The sequence below is a fragment of the Gopherus flavomarginatus genome, chromosome 10, assembly GCF_025201925.1.
Source record: "Gopherus flavomarginatus isolate rGopFla2 chromosome 10, rGopFla2.mat.asm, whole genome shotgun sequence".
In the NCBI taxonomy this organism is placed as follows: domain Eukaryota; kingdom Metazoa; phylum Chordata; order Testudines; family Testudinidae; genus Gopherus; species Gopherus flavomarginatus.
Genome location: NC_066626.1, coordinates 16,670,724 through 16,692,237, shown reverse-complemented (window position 1 = coordinate 16,692,237; position 21,514 = coordinate 16,670,724). Strand labels below are relative to the sequence as shown.

General features: G+C 43.2%; 1 protein-coding gene across 1 annotated transcript in view; it reads left to right on the top strand.

Annotated features, from left to right (window-relative positions):
- The window catches only part of CPS1 (carbamoyl-phosphate synthase 1), a 137,241-nt gene that overhangs the window by 57,475 nt on the left and 58,252 nt on the right, over nucleotides 1-21,514 (top strand). The window contains exons 17-21 of the mRNA XM_050916118.1: nucleotides 1,292-1,436; nucleotides 1,801-2,011; nucleotides 5,845-6,043; nucleotides 8,831-9,007; nucleotides 12,140-12,258. Coding sequence (XP_050772075.1) covers nucleotides 1,292-1,436; nucleotides 1,801-2,011; nucleotides 5,845-6,043; nucleotides 8,831-9,007; nucleotides 12,140-12,258 — 851 coding nt within the window. The remainder of the gene's footprint in view (nucleotides 1-1,291; nucleotides 1,437-1,800; nucleotides 2,012-5,844; nucleotides 6,044-8,830; nucleotides 9,008-12,139; nucleotides 12,259-21,514) is intronic.

The window sequence follows — 21,514 nt, the reverse complement described above, 5'->3', positions numbered from 1 at the left end:
CCCATAAGACTCCTTTTCCCAACGCAAACAAGTCTAATTTTATTCAGTTCTTGTTTGTCTGTGATTCTGTGCAAGGGAATTCCATTGATGCAAATAAGAAAATGAATGATTAATATTAATCTACATTACAGTAGTGCCTGCAAGCTTGGGGCCCCATGGTATTTGATGGTAGAGGACAACCGTGGCTGTCAAAGGCCCAGATCCTCTGCTACTGAAGTCAATGGGAGCTTTGCCATTGATGCCCATTAGCACAGCGTGAGGCCTTAAGGCCCCATCCCAAGATACAAACATGTTATAACATAGTTGGCATTTATCACGTTACATGTAGTAGACATGGCCTAAGTGTCACGAACTGAGACGTGGGTGGTAATGCCTAGTGGTTGGAGCAGGAGCTAGGCTGATGGGTTGAAGAGCAGGTTTGCTGACTTCCTCGTCCTATCAGGCAGCCCTGCTGTGGCTCAGCTGTGTTCATAGGTTACCGTGACACTAAGTAATTTAAGCTTTGGCTGCAAAATTAAGGGCAAAAAGGAGGCTGAGGAAAGGATGGTCTGATAATGTGTGTGTTATTTTCTATATTCCACGTGAGATATAACTAACCTCTTGTATAATAGTTAATATTAATGTCAATGTATCCATTTGGATTATACTCATTTACCAGCTCAGGAATGTTTTCTGGGTTAGTTTTAGAATAATTCATAACTCTTGCTTCTGATCAGTATGTCACAGTAATTAGTGGTGTGATTAGTTAATAGTGTTGTTAATTCAGCAGTGTGTCCAAGCACCCATTGCTTTGTCACCTATTTAATCTTACACAGAGAAGTCATCCTACTGAAGTCAGTGGAGCTACTCGCATATATAAAATTAAGTGCAGAACCTAATATTTTTATTTTAATTTATATTTCTCAGTTCTGTTGCTAAGCCAAATGTCCTCATTTCTTTTGTATCTGATCACATTGTTTTCCATGCCATTTAAATGAGGCTAATGCAAAATAAAAGTTTATACATGGCAATTATCCCATAATAATTAATATCTAGCTCTTACATAGTGCTTTTCATCAGTAGGTCTCAAGTTCTTTACAAAGGAGGCCAGTAGCATTATCTCCATTTTATAGATGTGGAAACTGAGGCACAGAGGGTGGAAATAATTTGCCCAGAGTCACTCAGTGGTGGCAGAGCCTTAAATACAGAGATGCATCCAGTTCCGTTATGCATGCTTAATAAAAATGTATTCCTTCCTTTGTATCCTCCTGCTGTCTGTCCTCCCTAATTGATTCTTCAACCTGCTCCCCAGGCATTTGCAGTGACCAACCAAATTCTAGTGGAGAGGTCCGTTGTTGGCTGGAAGGAGATAGAGTATGAAGTCGTGAGAGATGCATCTGATAACTGTATCACCGTCTGTAATATGGAAAATGTTGATGCTATGGGAGTTCATACTGGTAGGTTCTTTACAGATTACAGTGTAGTTTACTGTAGATTGCGTTTAGATCAGCATGTTCATAGAATGTCTTTCTGCCAACTATAGTTGATACACTTACCTGACCAATGAGAAATAGGATGTAGAATACTTATCAGAGCTAAGTACTACCAGATACAATGGACCACCCTTTTCAATACCTAAGCCCGTCCCTATTGTTTCTTATTTCACACGGTAGCACAGGCCGTCCTTTGCCTTGAAATGTCCCAAAACAGGCATCTTCCATAGCACTTGGTGTTCAGAACTTGTAAGATGCAGTACGTTAGCAGAGACATGACCAGAATTTATCGCCATCAAACTGTTGTGGTTTTTCTTCTGGCAAACAGGAGATTCCATTGTAGTGGCTCCCAGCCAGACACTGTCCAACGAGGAATTTCAGATGCTGAGGGAAAGTGCCATCAAAGTCGTCCGACACTTGGGCATCGTGGGGGAATGCAACATTCAGTATGCCCTGCATCCTACCTCCCTGGAGTACTGCATCATTGAGGTCAATGCCAGGCTCTCCAGAAGCTCTGCCTTGGCATCCAAGGCCACAGGGTAAGACAAGAAAGAAAAGCTGGGGCAGGGAAAGGAGTTGGGGAAAGGTGCAGGGAGCATAGACACTTGGTATTACAAATGGAAAATCTCTCAGGAGGGGAACATAGCAGCTGGTTTTAGAGAGTATATTCCCTGGCATCCATACGTTGGCTGCAAATCATCTCTGGAACCCTAAGGACTTGGTTATTAATGAGCTCTCTGCCAGATTGAATCAAATGGTATTGCTAGCTACCTTTGTTTTGTTGGCTAATCGTAAACTAATCAAGATAACGATGGTCAAATCTGTCTGGTTAAAATTTGGCTTCTTAATTGTACTCTGCAGATGCTGTTGAGAAGTGCAAATTAGTCCTTAATTTACAGTTCTCAACAACTCTTGCAGTTGTTGAAGCCGTGTAGCAAATTGGAGACAGACAGCGATAACTGACAACAAGCGTTTGGTTGATTTCATTGTGTTAGCTGACCCTTCGGAGACACAAATCCATTTTTGTCTTGTGTTGCAGTAAATATATATATATATATACAGTAACTCCTCACTTAACATTGTAGTTATGTTCTTGAAAAATGTGACTTTAAGCGAAACGATGTTAAGTGAATCCAGTTTCCTCATAAGAATTAATGTAAATGAGGGGGTTAGGTTCCAGGGAATTTTTTTTCAACAAACAATTTAATACTGGTACGCAGGGATGATTATTGTGAAGCTTGGTTGAGGTGGAGGAGTCAGAGGGTGGGATATTTTCCAGGGAATGCCTCACTGCTAAATGATAAACTAGCAATTGGCTGAGCCTTCAAGGGTTAACTCTCACAGTCTACAAGGCAGCAGGAATGGAGGGAGGGGAGAGAGCATCGCAGATAGAGACAGAGACACACTGTATGTGTGAGAGAGAGATGAGCATTTCCCCTTTAAGGACACTGCCTTGTTGATTAGATCAGCTTGCTGAGACTGCAGCTGCTGCTGCCAGCAAGCTCCCTCTATCCTGAGCCCTGTCGTGTGTCCCCTCTGCTCTATGGAGGGGGACACCCTGACATTAGCCCCCCTCTTCCTCCCCTCCCCCCACACAGCAAGCAGGAGTCTTGGGGAGCAGCTCCAAGGCAGAGGGAAGGAGCAGCACATGGCAGTGCGGGGAGGGAAAGCTGCAATTGCTAGCCTGCTGGGCAGCTGCTGCACAGGGAACTTAGGGGAGTGGGGAGCTGATAGGGGGCTGCCGGTCCACCCTGGTTCCAAGCCCCCACCAGCTAGCTGCAACAGGCTGCTCTTCCTGCAAGCAGTGGACAAAGCAAGTGGCTGCCAAATGACGTTATAAGAAAGCATTGCACAACTTTAAATGAGCATGTTCCCTAATTGATCAGCAATGTAACAACGTTAACCAGGACAACTTTAAGTGAGGAGTTACTGTATATATAAAATAGTAGCATGGTGTACATAGAACGAAGAAAGCTTTGCAACAAGGGATCTACCATTGCAATCCTGAAAGGTGTTGAGTACCCACATCTCCTGTTGCTTCAGTGGGAATTCAGTGCACCCAGCATTCCTAAAATGTGAACCATCATTTGATTCTCCAAAAATTATAATAATAATAATAATAAAAAATACCACCAGCTTATAAAATGTTCCACCAGCTTTAGAACCATACTCTGGAAATTCCAGTCCTGGCTGGGTCACAAATTGAAATGGGTTTGGTGTTTAGATCTTGGTCCCCATTTGGCTACACAGTAAAAGCACTGCAGAATTGGGCTTTTCCCTAAGAACAATGCTCTGTGGATTGAGACTGGCTGAACGATGCTTTTGCGACTAATGAGGACCTCTGCATTTTGTACAAATATTATAGGAATGTGAGAGAGGTTTGGATTTTTGCCTATGACTACCTGTGAAGTGCTTGAAGTCAAATAGCTAAAGAATTCCTTCAGTCTGCTAGCTGAGAGCATGCATTATTTTATATTAATGTATGCCCAGAAAAGTTCCTTTGTTGGTGAAAGAGTGAATGGTTTTGTGAAGTGTATGGGGAAGAGGTACTTGGACTGGGTGGGGACTGTCTTTTTGTTATGTGCTTGTATAGCATCTATTACAATGGTGCCCTAGTTGCTAACTGCAATATAAATAATAATGGCCTGACGGGGTTTGCTGTCAATTACCATCTGTGAACGAACACATGCTAGCCCATATTGAATTATTAGCATTTCCAGCTGCTCTGCAGTTATCATTGTTGCCTGTTTTGGTGGTGATTCCAAGTAGGCAGTTCTTAAAGATGAGAACAGTCCTGTTATAATGGAATAAACTAACCTCTACCCCAGCCAATGAGGCCTTCTCAATCAAATGAAAGTTGTGCAAGATGACGTTCTTAGCAAACGTTAGGGCAATAGGAAATCCTGCTGGATAATTTATAATCACTTGGCTTCTGCAACGGAATTATATAAATTTCGCTGCTCAGTTATCACCATACCCTTTGTTGCTTTTGGGCTGATTTCTGCCCCCATTTAGACCTGTCCAATCTCACTAATTTCAACCCCTTGAAAGCCCATGTTAGCTGATGGGAGAATTTAGCTCTGAATTTAAAGGTACCTTTGGGACTTTTAACAAATACATTAATCCTGCTGACTCATTGAGTCCAGCAATGTTCCCCTGCAGACTGGGGCAATCATCTGTTACCTAAAAAGACTAAAATCTGCTTTTCGCTTTCATTTGCTAAGTGGATGTTACTAAGTCGGTTTTCCTTCTGCACTGGAGTCACTCAGGCTGCAAGAACATCATGTGCTACTCCAACAAGCACCAGAGCTGGCTGGAAAATGACTGCAAAGGCTATTCTAGCTCCTTTCAAACAAGGCTTATCTGTACTGAGCATAAACACTTGGCCTCTAGTACATGCAGCTAAACACTAGTCCCAGCACTGATTCACTGCAATCCAACCACTGATCTAAGATGTTCAATTGCCCTTATTTGCTGAAATAAGATGGACTCTCACGGTAGGTTATGCAGATATACACTAGCGTTGCTACTATGTTTAAAGGATACTCGCTCATCCCTGTTGTAAAGTCTCTGCTTTCCCGTAGCACCCACTCTCTGGGTCTCTCCCTCCTCCTCCTTTCCCTCTTGAGCAGCTTAACTGCAGTGAAACACCAAACTTTTCAGGTGTTGCAAGGATTTCACGGAGGATAGTCAATTTACCAGCTTTTAATGATTGTCCAGCCCATGTTCCAACGTAAGTCGCTCAGTGCTTCACTTACTTGTATAAGCACGTACCTATAGTATAACCCCCTACCCCAGATGAGGGCTTTTCATTCCCTCCCCAGGCAGAAGTAAACCCTTCTGTTGTTGTTAATTGTTGGTGTTAGAGTAGCACCTAGAGGATCAGGATCAGGCCTGATGGAGCTAGATGTGTACAGACACATAGTAAAATGTAGGCCATGCTCAGAGAGCTTACACACTAAAGACACAAGACAGACAAAGGGTGGGAGACAGGAAATATTATTATTATCCCAATTTTACAGAGGAGGAACTGGGGCATGGAGGCTTTAAGTGGTGTGCTTAAGGTCATGCAGACAGTCTGTGGCAGAGCCAGGAACTGACCTCGATCTCCTGAGTCCCAATCCGGTGCCTGAGCCACAGACCATCTTTCCTCCTTAATAGCTGATTCTTCCTCCAGAGCTCTGTACATGCCCCTTATGACCTACATGATGTAGCCAAGCTTCTTGCTGCTCTCCAGTGAGCTGCACTTACATACCACGTGCCAGGAGTGGTGCGCCATCCCTGCAGAATGCAGTTGCAGAATGCAGATTTCCTTGCCCCCTACAGTACCAACCATGATACTAAAAACGCCTCCCTCCCTCATCTCTGCCAGGTATCCATTAGCATTTATTGCTGCCAAAATCGCCCTGGGGATCCCCTTGCCAGAGATCAAGAATGTAGTATCAGGAAAAACCTCTGCCTGCTTTGAGCCCAGCCTGGATTACATGGTCGCCAAGATACCTCGCTGGGACCTGGACCGCTTTCAGGGCACCTCTAGCCAGATTGGCAGCTCCATGAAGAGCGTGGGAGAGGTGAGTGTGGGGAATTCTCTTCATTTCCTTTCCGTAGCCTGTGAAATTTAACTTTTCTCCCTTGCCTGCTCTCTGGATGCTGGTTCTTTCTAGTCTGCCAGCCGAATGAATGCTAAGGAGGATTTAGAACCTCAAGGGTCGCTCTTCTAAAAACAGATGCTAGTTCTGCACTCGCAATTTGGTTCCAGTTATCAACTGCAGTTACAAAAGTGTTGTGTGTATTTGTGGTTGAACGTGACAGCATGTAGATATCAATTAACAAGGTTTTGCCCACTAATCACGGAGTTAGCTGTCTAACAGTTAGAATTCATTCACTGGGTCTTCAGTGTCTTTTGAATGCAAAATTAGAGACCAAACTGGGACATTTTTAATGTCAGTTTCATGATCTCCATGCTGAGTGGTTGTCCAGAATGTCGACTGAGGATCAATGAACTAAATAGAAATAGATTAAGAACGGAGAGAAGAAATCACCCTAAACTGAAAGCAAACTGGTCTTGAACCTCAAACTGCCTTTGGTTTGTAAAAGTTTTATTACTATATTGGTCAATACTTGTTCACTTTCACCTTCCTCGACATTTTCTGGTTTCCTGTGGAAATGCCATTGGGGTGTTCCTAGCATGGCTGTAGAAAATTTGTTTTCCAGATATGTGCAGCCTGGCTTTTCAGCCCCAGTTAATCCCGAGGGTGTGGATAAACATTTGATCTTTTGAGAGCTTATTCAAATCACCTGAGCTGTATCCATTACTCTTTTCAATTAGAATGATTGGGACTGTAAAGGCCATTTTTGGCAATAGCATGGTAGACCTCTCTTGAGATTCATAGATTCCAAGGTCAGAAGGGACCACTGCATAACACAGGCCATAGGACTTCCTTGAATTAATTCCTACTTCAGGTCCAATAGTTGTGTTTGAACAAGAGCATTTCTTTCCTGAAAACATCCACTCTGAAAGATTTAAAGATTTCCAGTGATGAAGAATCCACCAGAAGCTGTTCCAATAGTCAGTCACCATCACTGTTAAAAACATGCACCTTCTCTCTAGCCTGATCCTGCACCTGAAAACAGAACACAGCACCTGATGCCCTCTTAAAAGGGTCAAATTGCTTTGTCTTAAACAGTTGGTTTCCCACTCTGAATAGATAGGATAGGCCTTCAGAAATGAGGAACAAAACAGCGTGACTTTTAAAATCTGAATTTAAGACTGGTTGGAATAATGGTGACATCTTCAGCTAATTTTTCAAGAGGAATGAAATGAAGCAAAATGGGTAAATTATCCATTTAATTAGCTAATAACTCATCAGTTATCCAAAGCAAAATAATTAATTGTGTACTTTGTTGTCTCTTTTTTTTCCTCCTAATGTTTTTCCAGTAGCTCCCTCATTAAATTATTTTGACAAGTGAGGCCTTACAAACACCCACTCCTCCTCGCTCAGAGAGCACACCCTTAGCACGGTGGGAAGGATTAATTAGAGCTCTAATGGAAAGGCTTGCCAGGGTGATTGTATTTTTAATAATGTGTGGTTCAGTAGGCCCCTGCAGATATTTATGATGTTAATGCCCCGTGACTTCATGTTATACATGCGCTTTGCACATTTTACCCCAGCTAATAAAGGGTTATATTCCGGAGTGTCCCACCGTATGAACACTGAACTGCATTATGACTTGGACTATCCACATGTATGGGGGAATAAGGGAGCATAAGACCCCCCATCTTATTCTCCTGCATAGACTATCTGAACCTTGTTCAAACCAGCAGACAATGAACATGGGGGAGGAATGGGGAATAGACAGAGCTTTGGCTTCATACTCCCTGGCCAGCATGGGGTGTGCTGAGTCGAGATGGTACAGAGAATATTGCAATTTACTGTTGATACAGACAAACAGGAAATTACCAGCTCCCAGAGCAGAGGAGCTGTTCCTCAAAGAGACCCCTCTCAATCAGAATGTCTCCCATGACTGCTACTGGCAGAGTACACCCCTCCCTAGGCCTGTGCCGGTAACCAGACTCCAGACCAGTGTAGTTTTTATTAGTTGAACTGTCTAGCCTCAGCCTGACTGTTGGTGAGCTGTGTTGTGGCAGGCTGAAGGCTCAGAACAGGGCAGCTGTGTGAAAGGGGAGAAAGTTTTCCCATGACGCTTTTGGCCCATTTAATTTCAGATTATTTTTGTGCCCTTTTAAGATTTTGCTTTCTGGTGAAATATACATGTGAACATTGGAATGAGTTGCAAAGTTTCCATGCAACTCACTGGAACGTGGGAATGGGAATGGGATTGTTTTTAGGTGAAATAATCATTGAACAGAAACATACTATGGTAGTTACTTAAGGTTTGACGCACGCTCAATGGCAGAGATGTAGTCTTCTGACTTTGCCCACTTCTAAAGCTTAAAATTCCCTCTGCGCTATGAGGCTTTTCCAGTCTTAGAGGATTCTCCCTTATTATAAAACAGGTGGATTTTGAAAGCTCTGAGATAGTAATCTTCCTTTGAGTCAGTTAGAATGATAGAATATCAGGGTTGGAAGGGACCTCAGGATGTCATCTAGTCCAACCCCTTGCTCAAAGCAGGACCAATCTCCAGACAGATTTTTGCCCCAGATCCCTAAATCCCTTAAGGACTGAGCTCACAACCCTGGGTTTAGCAGGCCAATGCTCAAACCACTGAGCTATCCTTCCCTTCCTACAAGATGTTCCCATAGGTTTTAATCTTACCTAATAAGCATTGCTACCATCTGAACAACTGAGAGGGGCAACACCTCAGCACGTTAACGTGAGAGTTTTCTTTGTTACAGGTCATGGCTATCGGGCGCACCTTTGAAGAGTGCTTCCAGAAGGCCCTGAGAATGTGCCATCCGTCTGTGGATGGCTTCACATCACGTCTGCCAATGAATAAAGAGTGGCCGGCCAACTTAGATCTCCAGAAAGAACTAGCTGACCCCTCCAGCATTCGAGTCTATGCAATAGCCAAGGTAATGAAGGACGCAGAGGCTATGAGGTCTACCCTGTTGACTATAGTTACCAGACTGTGTTGGTTGAGGTAATAGAGTGGAATATTCTTTAACCCCTCGTCCCTTTTTCCTCTTTGTGCACCTCAGACATAAGGGGATAATGTTGTGTTTCCATCTCTGAATCACCTCCGGTGAGGTCCAAAGATTCTCTTTCCCCCCATAATTTCCTCTTCATTACCTTAGGATGGAAATAACTCTTTCTCTGCTGGTCCTCATGACATCTGCTGTACTTGAGTCATCCATTAACCTTTCACTTAAATCACTGTAATTTTAGACTATCCATGTTACATTAAACAGCAGGAACATTATACCACCAACATATTCAGCAGGCAAACGGTTAATGTTGGTTGACAACTGGAGCACTTTTTCTTTAGCTTGCTTCTGTAAGACGATCATTTGCTAAATGGCGGGCAATGTTTGGCCCTTGTTTATGCTGGCACAAGTGACAGCAGAATTTGGGCAGTTCTGCAAACTAGCATTAGTATATGCAAAGCAAATTAAAAATGATCCTTTTGACATCTGAAACCAAGGGTGATACGAAAATAGCTAGCTGCAGTCAATCTGAGGATCTTTGGGGATCTTCATGCTACTCTGTGACCATATCTTGCAACCAAGGATTAAAATTAAATCATAATTAAATTAGCTCAGCTGTCCAGAACTCCCTGTTAACTGATATAGGGTTAAATTTGTTAATTACACTGACAGTTCTTGCAAATATCTGTAGCCTTTGGCTGGAGGGTAATGGCAGGCTAGTGGTTAAGGCGCTGATCTGGGACTTGAGATCTGAGTGCTCTGCTACGAGGTGCCTTTTGTGAGTGTGGGAGCCTCTGTTCCTCACCTGTAAAATGAGAATAATACTCCTTCCTTTTGCCCATACTTCATCTTGTCTATTTAGATTGTAAATTCTTTGGGACAGAGATTCTGTCTTACCAGGCATATGTACAGTGCCTAGCATAACGGAGCCTCAATGTCTGTCAGTACCGCTAAGATGCCAATGCAGTACATGTAATAATTATTGGATATTTTCAGTCTCCACCATGACTCTTGTCTAGCTGAGGTTGTACTGCATTTGCTGATGATTTCCACTCAATTCTCCCTCTTATAAACCTTGTATAAATTTCCAAGAAAGGCTGATGGAGACACAATAATCTTTCTTTCTTCCTTTCTTTCTTTCTTCTCCTGCTTTTAGGACATTTGAACTTAGTCTTCAACAGTGGAAATAAGAAAATAACTTCTAGAGACATCCCAAAGTTTTTCTGTGGGCCGTTCCCCAGGGCCTTTCATTTACATGTTTGCATAGGGAGATCATATTGGAAGTAAGGCCACCATTCTGATTTGGTATCATTGTATTTGCGCTTTGTTCAGGTGTAAATGACACTGCAGGGTGCAAAGCAGTGAGGAATCAGGCAGGTTGCTTCAGACTTGGATAAGGCCTGTACTCTAGAGACAAATGAACAGGTGGTTTTAAGCTGGGGAGGCACATATATTTACAAGCACAAAACACCCTTCAGCACTGGGGCTTGTGTTGGTTACAGTTTTCTCTTTGAATGGCAAGATCTTTCCTGACTGCCCTTACAGGAGCCCCAGAAGCCATTTAGAAAGGTAAGGCCCAAGTTAGGGATGGGCACATGACGATGGGGATGGGGCAAAATGGCAGTTTTCCTTTTGACTGTTGTCTGAACAAGGAACAGTTAAACCTTTAATTCCCCACTTGCCCTCCACAGAAACTCCTTGGTCTAAAATGGAGCACTGATTCACTCCCATCAATAACTGAGTGAAGCCAGTGTTTTGGATTTTAAAATTTCAGCTTGCTTGACTCAGTTTAAGGTAACTCAGACAGCTGGGATCGATTGGATCAGAAATTCCTAACCAGCTCTCTGACATCTAAACGGCCAGAGCCTAGTTGTTGTTACCACTGAGCTCTTTTTGAGTCAAGTCTCATCAGATGCCTTCTCTGTCTCCCCCCCACACGTCAAGGTTTTTCACTGTTTATTGGGGTGATGACTACAATGCCTGTTGTGTCAGAAAACGTGAGAGTTCAGACGCCATTCACAGCTATTGCCTTTTACCTTGTTCTTCTACTTTAGTCAAAAACCACAGGAGAGATGCGAAACCCAATAAAACTTCTGACTGGGCCAAGGTCATATACAGTGTCAACCAGTCTTGGCACTAGGCTGTGGCCCTCATAAATAAGAGGTATCTGGAGCAGATGATAAGAGAAGATTACTAAGATGATGTGGCCTATTTGTGAAATGATCACATGGAAATGGGCTTTATTAAAAAAAGTTTAAAGTATAAGAGAAAAAAGAGTTCAGTATTTAGCCACATCATAATAATAACTATTAATATCTACCTCTTATATCTGTACTTTATTCACATGTGGGGATATTTAAAAAAATACTGTATCCTGTACTACATTGCCTTTGGGATGATAGAGTGGGTTTCCTTTTTAACCAGTGAATATGGATGGTTTGCTAAAAATAAATTTTTAAAAAAAAACCTCATAATTAAGCATGTTTAGGAAAGTTTGAAGCCTTCATTACCTTGAGAATGAGAAAGAACCAGAGTAATGTCATGGCTGCAAAGTTTGGTTCTGGATGTGAAATTTTCCATAGTTCAGGGGTATTTTATATCCAGGATTTCTGAGTCAATCTATCTTTAAACTATAAATCAGAGTCCATTTCAAAAGTAACCAGTTTCTCAACCATTGAAAACCTAAACCTTTCTTTGATCACATTTGCTTCTAGCAGACCACAGGACTGTGGAATGTACAGGACCTTGGTAATAAAAGGCAAGGATGAGAAGTCAGCTGCAGGGGGTAAGCATACTAGAGAGAGAGAGAGAGAGATCATGAAGCATATACAGCACATGAAGTTACAGCAGGTGTCCACCAGCATCAGTCCCTATTGAAGTCAGTTGGAGTTTGGGCAGAGACTTTCATTGGGAGCCAAATTGGGAGCACTCCTTGCTCAGACAAAAGTCTTGCTGACGTTAATAGGAGATGAGGAATAATTACTATACATTTCCAGGAAAATCGGATACTTATGACGTGTTTATTAAAGTGTCTGGCTTACTATCTCCTCTCTTCGGCAGGCCTTGCACGACGGTGTCCCTGTGGATGATATTCATAAACTCACAGCCATTGACAGATGGTTCATCTATAAGATGCGGGATATTGTGAACATGGAGAAAAGCCTGAAGGAACTCAGCAGGTAGGGAAATCAAACAGATTTCTCTAAGGATACAGCCTTTTTGCTTGGCATCACATAGCTGGGAAACTGGCTGCAGGCTTGTGCACAAACACAAGCAAGGCCGAAAAGGGACTCTCAGTCCTCAGTGCAGCCTGAGTTATCTTAAACCCTAATGCATTGCACTAAGTGGCTACCTCCGTCCATGTAGCAGCAACTGCAGTGAAGAGCGCTGCTCTAGAAGTAAAGCCATCTTGTCCATCTCAGCTGATCTTAAGGGTTCTAGAAATCCCACCTGGATTAGAAAGTCCTTGATGTAGTTTCAAAGCTAGGATTTGCTAACCCTCCCCGCAAATGTGAGATCCGCATTTGCATAGCTAGGGTATGGTTAACTTTTCAGCTAACACTCTCAATAGATTCTCCCTGGCTTTTTACACCTGAGAGCCAAACACAGTGCGTTTCTGATTGGTTGATTGCTTTCTAAGTTGTCTGCCTTGCTTCCTACGTGCTATTCCTCTTCCGTTTAGAACAGCTATAATTTCTGACATATTTAAATATAAATCTTCTAGTTTTTTAAAATGACCATATAAAATGAACCACAATAGATAGCAGTAAATTGAAGCTGCAGGCTGTATATCAGTCTCTGCCTCTTGCTGACTGCAGCTTTCTCGTCATGGTTTACAAGGCCAGCTGAGTTATTATTGTCTGCTCTGTTGCCTGTGTTTTGGATACATGTTGCATTACTGCAGTTGAACCACATGAGGGCACCAGAAACTTGTAGTACACAGCATTTGTAGCAAGAGACTGGGGAGAAACATACAAGAGGTTTGTTATGAAATATGCTTTCATCTCCTGTGAGTTCTGCTTCTATGACAAGCTGTACATTTTTAATTGAGTAGTTTTTGTTTCCCCCCAGAAAGTGAGTTGGGATTCTAGCTAAGCAGAAATAAAGGCACAGAGAGGAGAATGCCCGTGGAAGGATACTTATAAAACTCTATTATTACCCAGCATGTGTAATTCCTCTCTAACTTCCATGTCATGTTTCATTTGTGTGCTGGTTTAATTTCAAAAATCTCATGCATATAAAGTTACTGTGTTTACACAGAACCAATTTGTTTTCCCTACTGTTTCTCAGGATACAATTGTAATTAGAATACTCTGGAATTATATATTCAGGATCTCAAAGCACTGTCCAGAGGATGGTCATGTCCTCCCGGGGTGTAAACTGACATCACTCCATTAAAGTAAAGGGAGCTGAACTGATTTCCGTTAGCTGAAGATCTGGCCTATTAGTTAATTAAATCTCACAGTGCCTCTGTGGGATAGGTACATTAATATTATTGCACCCATGATATAGATGGATTAGCTGAGGCACATAGTCAAATGACCTTCCCAAGGTCAGAGCGGGAGTTTAGTGGCAGAACTACAACAAAAAGTGTTACTGACTTCCAGGTTGGTGTGTTAATCACTAGAACACACTCTCCATCCTCCTCCCTTTCAGCCATTATTGGATGACAGCTGGCTCAGCTGTTGCATGCAAGCAAGGGCCTTCTCCTAGTCAGTGCCCAGGTCTTTCATGTGTGTATTCACCGGAGCTACTTGCTTTATTTTTCATTCTGCTGTAAGATTCAGTGTTTGCAAATTGGACATAATCGGTTTTAGAGGGAATAATGACAACCCAGAAAAATGACTGCACGGGTTATTACAAGCACAGCTGCATTAGCAAGCGCTGTGTTTATGCAAACATGACTCTCTCTGCATGGATATTCTGATATACACATACATATTGTGTGTGTATAATACATTATAATATCCAGACCTTGCAGTTGATCCTTATCTTTCTATAATGGTCCAAACCAAAACCCACATGAGTTCATCATCATCATCATGATCATCACAATAACAACAGCAATGCCCAGCTCTTATCTAGTGCTTTCCATCAGTAGTTCTCAAAAACTTTTCAAAGGAGGGCAATATTATTATCCCCATTATACAGATGGGGAAACTGATCAGTGGAGTGACTCACCCAAGGTCACCCAGCAGGGGAGTGGCAGACTCAGGAACAGAATGAGTCACAATCCAGCGCTCTATCCACTGAACCTTAGATGTGGATTCACAGCCAGACTATGTGGCTCTGGATAGTCTGTAATCTAAAGACACACAGAAAGGGAGGTTAGTGTTTTACACACAAGTATATTGCTATACTATATAACCCCAGTCCTCATGTCTGAGTGAGATGAACTCAGCGCAGGACCTAAGAGAGGGGTAAAGACAGTTTTATATCACCTTTGAGCTTCCTTGGGCCAGCCACAGACAGGTTCAGCTCTCTTGCTTCCCACCACCAGTGCAAGTTAGAGCAGTCTCATGCCAGCCAGTAGTTGCCAGAGCATAGCAGTCGTCTGTCCATGCCCTCTTCCCACCCCCAACACCAGCCATGCTCCATACACCATGGTCTGCAAAGGGAAGATACCATAAGGATTCCCTCTTGTTGGGGAAATCCTCAGATGTCCAGATCCATTGGCTCGCCAAGTGGTGCAGTGGGGCTGAGGATATGCACACAGAGACAGGGAATATATTGAGAGGATACATACCCAAGGATGCTGAAATAAGGTCTTGTAACATGTTAGATATGGCAGAATAACTGAGCATGGCTTTTGGCTTTTGAGAAGCAAGAAACCCCTTTCCGGGTGAGGATGATATAAACATGAATCACGTGACTGAGGAAATTGCACCGTTCTGTAGTATGGCAAAGAAAGGGAGGCAGGTGTTAGCCTGAACGCTGATCCATTATGCTAAGCAGCACTTCCCTTTAGAACTCAGTAATACAGATCTCTTCATGTTGCACTTCTGTTGCTGAGGTACAGTGTCTAGGCACCACTCTTCCCCTTCCTTATTTCTCGTATCATGCCCCTTGCTTCCCATAAGGCTTGCACGGATGGCTTGGCTTGAGAAGCATCTAAAGCAGAGGGGATGGTCGAGGGCAGGCAGAGGGAGCTCTGCCTACCCAATGTTTTCAGGGGTTCGCAGACTGAACCACCACACACAGAAACCAAGGGGGAGAGGAGGAAAAGGAAAGGAATTGAGTGTTCACTGCTGTGTGTCCCCACGCAACTTCCAGTTCCCCCACCGTCCTGTCTACCTTGCCTTATCCACGTGCACCTTACACTATATCTCCCTCATTACCCTCCTGTCTCAGCCCTGCACAGGTGCTTTCACCTGATCTGCCATCGCCATTACGTCTCCATTTGCCTCCTTTGTTTCCCTGCCACACTTTTTCCCGGTCCTCTAAGCATCTGCCCTTCCCCTCCCTTGTTTCTACTGTAGGTGTCGCACATTGCCATTCACACCCCTACATTATTAGCCATACAACCAGTAACTAAGCTGCAGAGCACGTGACTGGCCTGCTCCTGCAGGTCACACATCAATACACAGTCTCATACTTCTTGCCATAAACGGGAAGCACCACACGGAATTGGTAATGGATCAATACAGTTTAAGACCTTTGTATCAATCCTCATGGGCCAGATTCTCCATGGTGTCCATTAGCATAGCCCCACTGACTTCAGTACATCTAAGCTGATTGGCCCCCATCCTCCACTGGTATAAATGTGCATCTAATCAAACACTCCCAAGGAACCAAACAGATTGACTGGGGAGGTGGAAGAGCGAAACCAAAGAAAGCAACATGTAAAAAGGGTCTATCCTGGTGCATTATGCTGAAGACATGCAGGAGCTGGGTCTGTACAAAGCCTTTATGTCAGTTGGGGCCTCTAGGTGCCTCCAGGGTACAACTAATCAACAATCATGTTAGTGATTCGTTGTAAATGATCACTTACTGTGTGTCATTATGGAGCCAGCAAAGGTTGTCACCTTTGGTAGAGCGTTTATGTCACGAGCCCAGTCGTGGAATTGTTCTGAGTGGTTCTGATTTGAGAAATGGAGAGCACACAGCTTGGTTTTCAAAGCCCTTGTTGAGTTTTCAGGCCTGGCCCTTAGAAAAATCCAACTGTGTATATTTGTAACGATCCTTTGCTCTCCTGTTGCTCTGTCCAAGTCATTGTGGGCTCCATTTAATAGGAACAGCATATGCCAAATGCTATTAACTGTAGCTATGATGGCAGCTCGAGTTGAAATTTTCAAAAGCACCTAAAAGACATGGGAGCCCGAGCCCCTTTGAAAGTCAACAGGACTCATGCTTCTAAATTATTTAAACTCCTCTGAAAATCCCATTCTGGTTACCTAGCTGCTTGATCAGTGCCTGCAATTAATTGTACCCAATGTTACTTGTGAGCCCAAAATAGTGGGAGGGGCGGATTTGAAAATCAGACCCATCACATCCTGAGTCACATTCTCAGCTGGCGTATAGCAGCGTAGCCTCAGGAATGGTGCTGATTTACACCTGCCGAGGATCTGGCTCTCTGTCAATACCAACAGGACTACTTATATTGTCTGATGAATTTTTTTTTTTCAGAACCGTAAAAGACTTTGAAAGGGACACTGGTTTAAATCAGCTGTTGTGTCTGAGTTATTAATCAGTAGAAATAGGTGATGATTTTCTCATGGCAGTTTCCTGGGAACTGTTCCCCATTTCATAGTGGGTGGTTTTGCAGCTCTGAGGAATTTCATGGCACTGATATCGTTGGTTTGAAATATGACCTTCCTCATCCCCTTTTTTTCATTTGAAATGTCAGAGTCATGATGTTTCGCGTGAAAGTGACAATGGTGTTTTGTGTCTATGTGGTGGTGGAGCAGAGAAGGGGTGTGTTGCACCTGGGTGAGCCATGCAACACTGGTTCTTACAGGAGCTGGTGTATTTTCCAGGTCCTTATTTCCTATAGCATTTTATTATAATATTGGTAAACCAGTAGAGCCTCCCTGGTCCCAACCAAGTTGAAACAGGAATTAATTCAGGGAAATTCTATGGCCTGTGTTAAACAGGAGGTCATACTAGATGTTTGCATTGGTCCCATCCCGCCACAGAATCTGCGAAAAGATTGGGGCCCCACTGTGCTAGTTGTTGTACATACACATAGTAAGAAATCTTGCCCTGTGCAGAGCTTACAGTTTAAATGGTCAAGGCAGACAAAAGGTGGGAGAGAGAGAGTAGTCTAACCCCCATTTTACAGATGGCCCAGAGTGATTAAGTGATGTGCCCAAGGTTACACAAGGAGTCTGTGTCAGAGCAAAGAGTTAAATCCAGGTCATCGAAGTCCCAGATCTGTGCCCTCATTGCCAAGCCATTCCTTCTCGTTGGCTAATTTTATTTGAAAAGGTACAGCTGTGCTATTCATGTCGGCAGACTATGCTGACACACATCCTTGTTTGATAATATGCTGATCAATGACTTGTGCTGAGATGCTGGGGATTTTTAAGATTTGTCACTGGACATCTCCATGCTCTCAGCACTGAGAATTAGCAAATGTGACCTTCTGTGACACAGGTCTTCTCATATGCAGAGTGGGCAAGTGTGATTCTAAATGTAGGTCTTGTGGCTTGTAATCAGACACAGAATAGCACACCAGGCAGCAGAGAGGGCCAGCCCCAGAGAAGCATTTTTAACAAGACTCTGTTCAGTGGCCTCTAGAAGTCAACAGAAAATTATTTATTGAGACTCCCTTTCCCAGGCTAATGTCCTTGGGACTGCAAATGGTGTGTTTTTGAAAATGGCTTTCTGGAAGCATGACTTGATTTCTAAACACACTGTAGAGAAGTGTCTGCAAAACACAGCAGCTGAAATTAAAGTTCAACTCCAGCATTCAGAATCTGAGGCAGTGCAAAGGAAAAAGATCAAAGGGCCATCAATAAACCATATTCATTCTAGGTGGGTGTCACAAAATAGATTTTTGTGGCCTCTTCAGAATTGGATTTTAGCTGCAGTTTGCAGACATATGGCTAACCTGTCCCCCAGCTGGAAAGGTGAGAGGTCATGGGTCACATCCTCACTGGTGTGTATTGGAGTAGCTTGACTGGAGTTCAAGGACTCTGCACTGATTTATATCAGCTGAGATTCTGGCCCCACTAGAGCTATGGTACTCAGTTTTAACCTTTCCTTTCTGACTGCATCTGCAGGGACGGAAGCCAGTGGGGCAAATGTTTGATTCAGTAAGTGAGATGAGTATAGGCTGCATTACGTACGCTGATTCAGCAGACCTAATAGTTGTGCTTGGTGCTGGATGTCATAGAGGAGAGATTTCGTGTGTGTTACAAAGGCATTGCAAATAAATTGTGGTTCACGTTTTCCTCCAAAGCCCCGAATACTTGTATCACTTTGACGTGAATCCCCATCTTGACACACTCGCATGTGCCCTCTTAAGTGCACGTCTTCCACATTTCTGCATGCTACGTATGGAATAATCCATATTGTATCAGTCCATCAGGGCCCTAGACGGATCCTTTACCTGGGAAAGAAGTTTGAAATAGTGACTGCAACCCATTTCTTTGCTGTGTATTTGCCTGCATTGCTCCTGCAGCTCATAAACTTCATCCTAGATGTGAACCATCTAGGTCTAAGGAAATAATGGGAGGTTCATGTTACTTAAATCAGTGAGATTTACTGGGCCTGGGCGCTGAGCCTTAAAGATGTAGATCCAGAGAGTGATAGTTGGGAGAGTGAGATTTGTTGGTTTCCGTCTCCCGCCTCCCTAAATGTTCCTGACAATTTTGTCTGTCATCTCGTGAGTTTCTTGGGAGGAAAATAAGTAACTACTTGTCTCCTTGAAAGAAGAGGCAAGGAGACAAACAATATTTATATTGATCCCATGCTTGTAATTACAGCTTGTTCTAAATCTTGTGAAATGTCAGAAACAATCAAGGAAACAGACATGAACCTTAGAAGAACAGCGAGGGTGGGCAGTGGGGAATATGCCTTTTGCCCAGTATGGCAATCTAAAATCAAGCCGCAGGATTGCTAACCATGTCAAGCCCAGTGTTTATGTTAGATAGTGACTCAGGCCCCAATTCAGGACTGCATTCCTTTTTTTGGGGCAGAATTTAACCAAGAGATAAAGTCCCATAGGTGCTGTCTTGTATAGAGATGGGCTTAAACATTATCTGCTTCCCTGACACAGGGTCTGAGTTTGGAATTTTACACATATTCTACCCTTGATACTAGTGCCATTTGAAAAGCTCTGCCTCCAATAACTGCATGGCTCATTTTCACATTAGAGCACGTTTGTTTAGCATTACTTCTGGGCTGGGAGATCAGACAAAAGCTGGTCTAGTGTAAGAGAGGACTGAACTGAAGCATGCAGGCTCCCTGGGTAATTGCAATTCTGCAGGTGTTGCTCGAGTCAGTTAATAGATTTCCCCAGGTTCTCTGTGCCAGGTGAAAATTTCCCATTAAGGGGAATTTATTCCATTTCCTTTTATCATTTATTATTGAAGACGAAGCGTGAGTGGATGGCGTTTCAAAGATGACAGGGTAGAATTTTAAACAAAAACAACAACAGAAAATTCACACTGGAAGCTCAAAAGAGAGTGAGAATGGACAAAGGCTCATATAGTTTATAAACTGCAAAATACACAGGAGATTTAGCTTTGTGGGAAGAGAGCTGCGCTGCCTAACCATTAAATGATTATGGCAGTGTGTAAAAAGTCTGATTGTCTGGTATGAAGCTCTAAAACTTCAAACTATCGTTTGGTGAAAAAGGCTACTGGGAAAGAGAATGTTATAAAAGGCTAGAATCCGTGCCACTTCATCTTTTGTTGTTTCGGGCTTGGTTACAAAATGGTGAGGACGTTTAATCTTTGGAAGATTTTTTTGCCCTTGATCTATGTAATAAGAAAACGTCTAGGTAAAAAGGAAAGCCAGGAAGTCCCATTGGTGAGTGATCAGATTGGGAGTTAGCCAGCCTACCTGCATTTTCTATCTTCTTCCGGTTTTAACTCACTGTAGGGTCTTCGCCAAATCACTTGGGGTTTCCAAAGTGCTCAGCATTGGCCTAACTCTGCTCCCATTGACTTCAGTCAGTGATTGGATAGTGCAGGATAGAGTTTTCCAGGCCTTGGCTACACTGGTGCTTTACAGCGCTGCAACTTGCTCGCTCAGGGGTGTGAAAAAAACACCCCCTTGAGCGCTGCAAGATACAGTGCTGTAAAGCACCAGTGTAAACAGTGCTGCAACGCTGGGAGCACAGCTCCCAGCACTGCAAGCTAATCCCCATGAGGAGGTGGAGTACGTGCAGCACTGGGAGAGCTCTCTCCCAGCGCTGGCACCGCGACCACACTCACACTTCAAAGCGCTCCTGCGGCAGCGCTTTGAAGTTTCGAGTGTAGCCAAGCCCCCAGTGAGGGACTGGGAGGAGAGTAAGGTGAAGTTGAGCACTTTGGAAAACCACATCCTTAATTTGTCTGTGCCTCTTTGTCACCATCTGTTATATGGGTATGATATGACTAACCCATCTTTGCCAAGCTCTTTGAAATCCTCAAATGAAATTTCATTTATAAGTGCTAAGCATTATTTTTATTAAAACTTAATCTATCTAAACATAACTGTGTCTGTCTGGCTTAGAGATGAATACAGTCTGCAAAATGTGGATCCAGATCTGGGTTTCCAACTACCTAAAGTTCTGAGCAGTTTGGATTCAGGGTCCAGTTCAACCCATTTTAAAGGCAGTGGGCTAGATCCTCAGCTGGTGTGACAGAATCTAGCTTAGGGGCTGTTTGCAAAGTTCTCATCTGGACCCAAATTTCAAACACTTCCCAATATTTGGGGGTGTGTGTGAGTGTTTTAACTCAGGGAATTAGCTCATGCCCATTTTTACGGTAAAATTTTGGCCCCATTGAAGTCAGTGGCAAAACTTCTATTAACTTGACTGATGTGAGAATTTCACCCATCTCTCTCTGTATGCACTTACTGCACATCTTCTCCTTTGTATGTTACATACATTCAATAAAGCATGAAGACATGAGAAAACACTGCATTCTTTCTGCCTTGTGGAACACACTCTTTGATATAAGGCTCCCATGGTATCTTGCTTATTAACGACACTGAAATCCCTTTTCATTGCTATTCCCCGGCAGTGCTACCTCTTCGTAGCACCCCAAAATGGTGCACCAAAGATGATAAGAAAAGATACTATTTCATTCCCCACAGGTACGGTAAATTAGCTATTCACTCTTGTCATCCCATGCAAAATAGTCATCTTCTTGTTTGATGACTAAGAGTTCAAACCTTGTCTAAGTCACTTGCCCAGGGCTAATGAGTTATGTCTTCAGATTTACAGGCTTTTTGGGGGGTATAATGATGATGAGATATAAAAAAAGCTGAACTGAAGCAAGC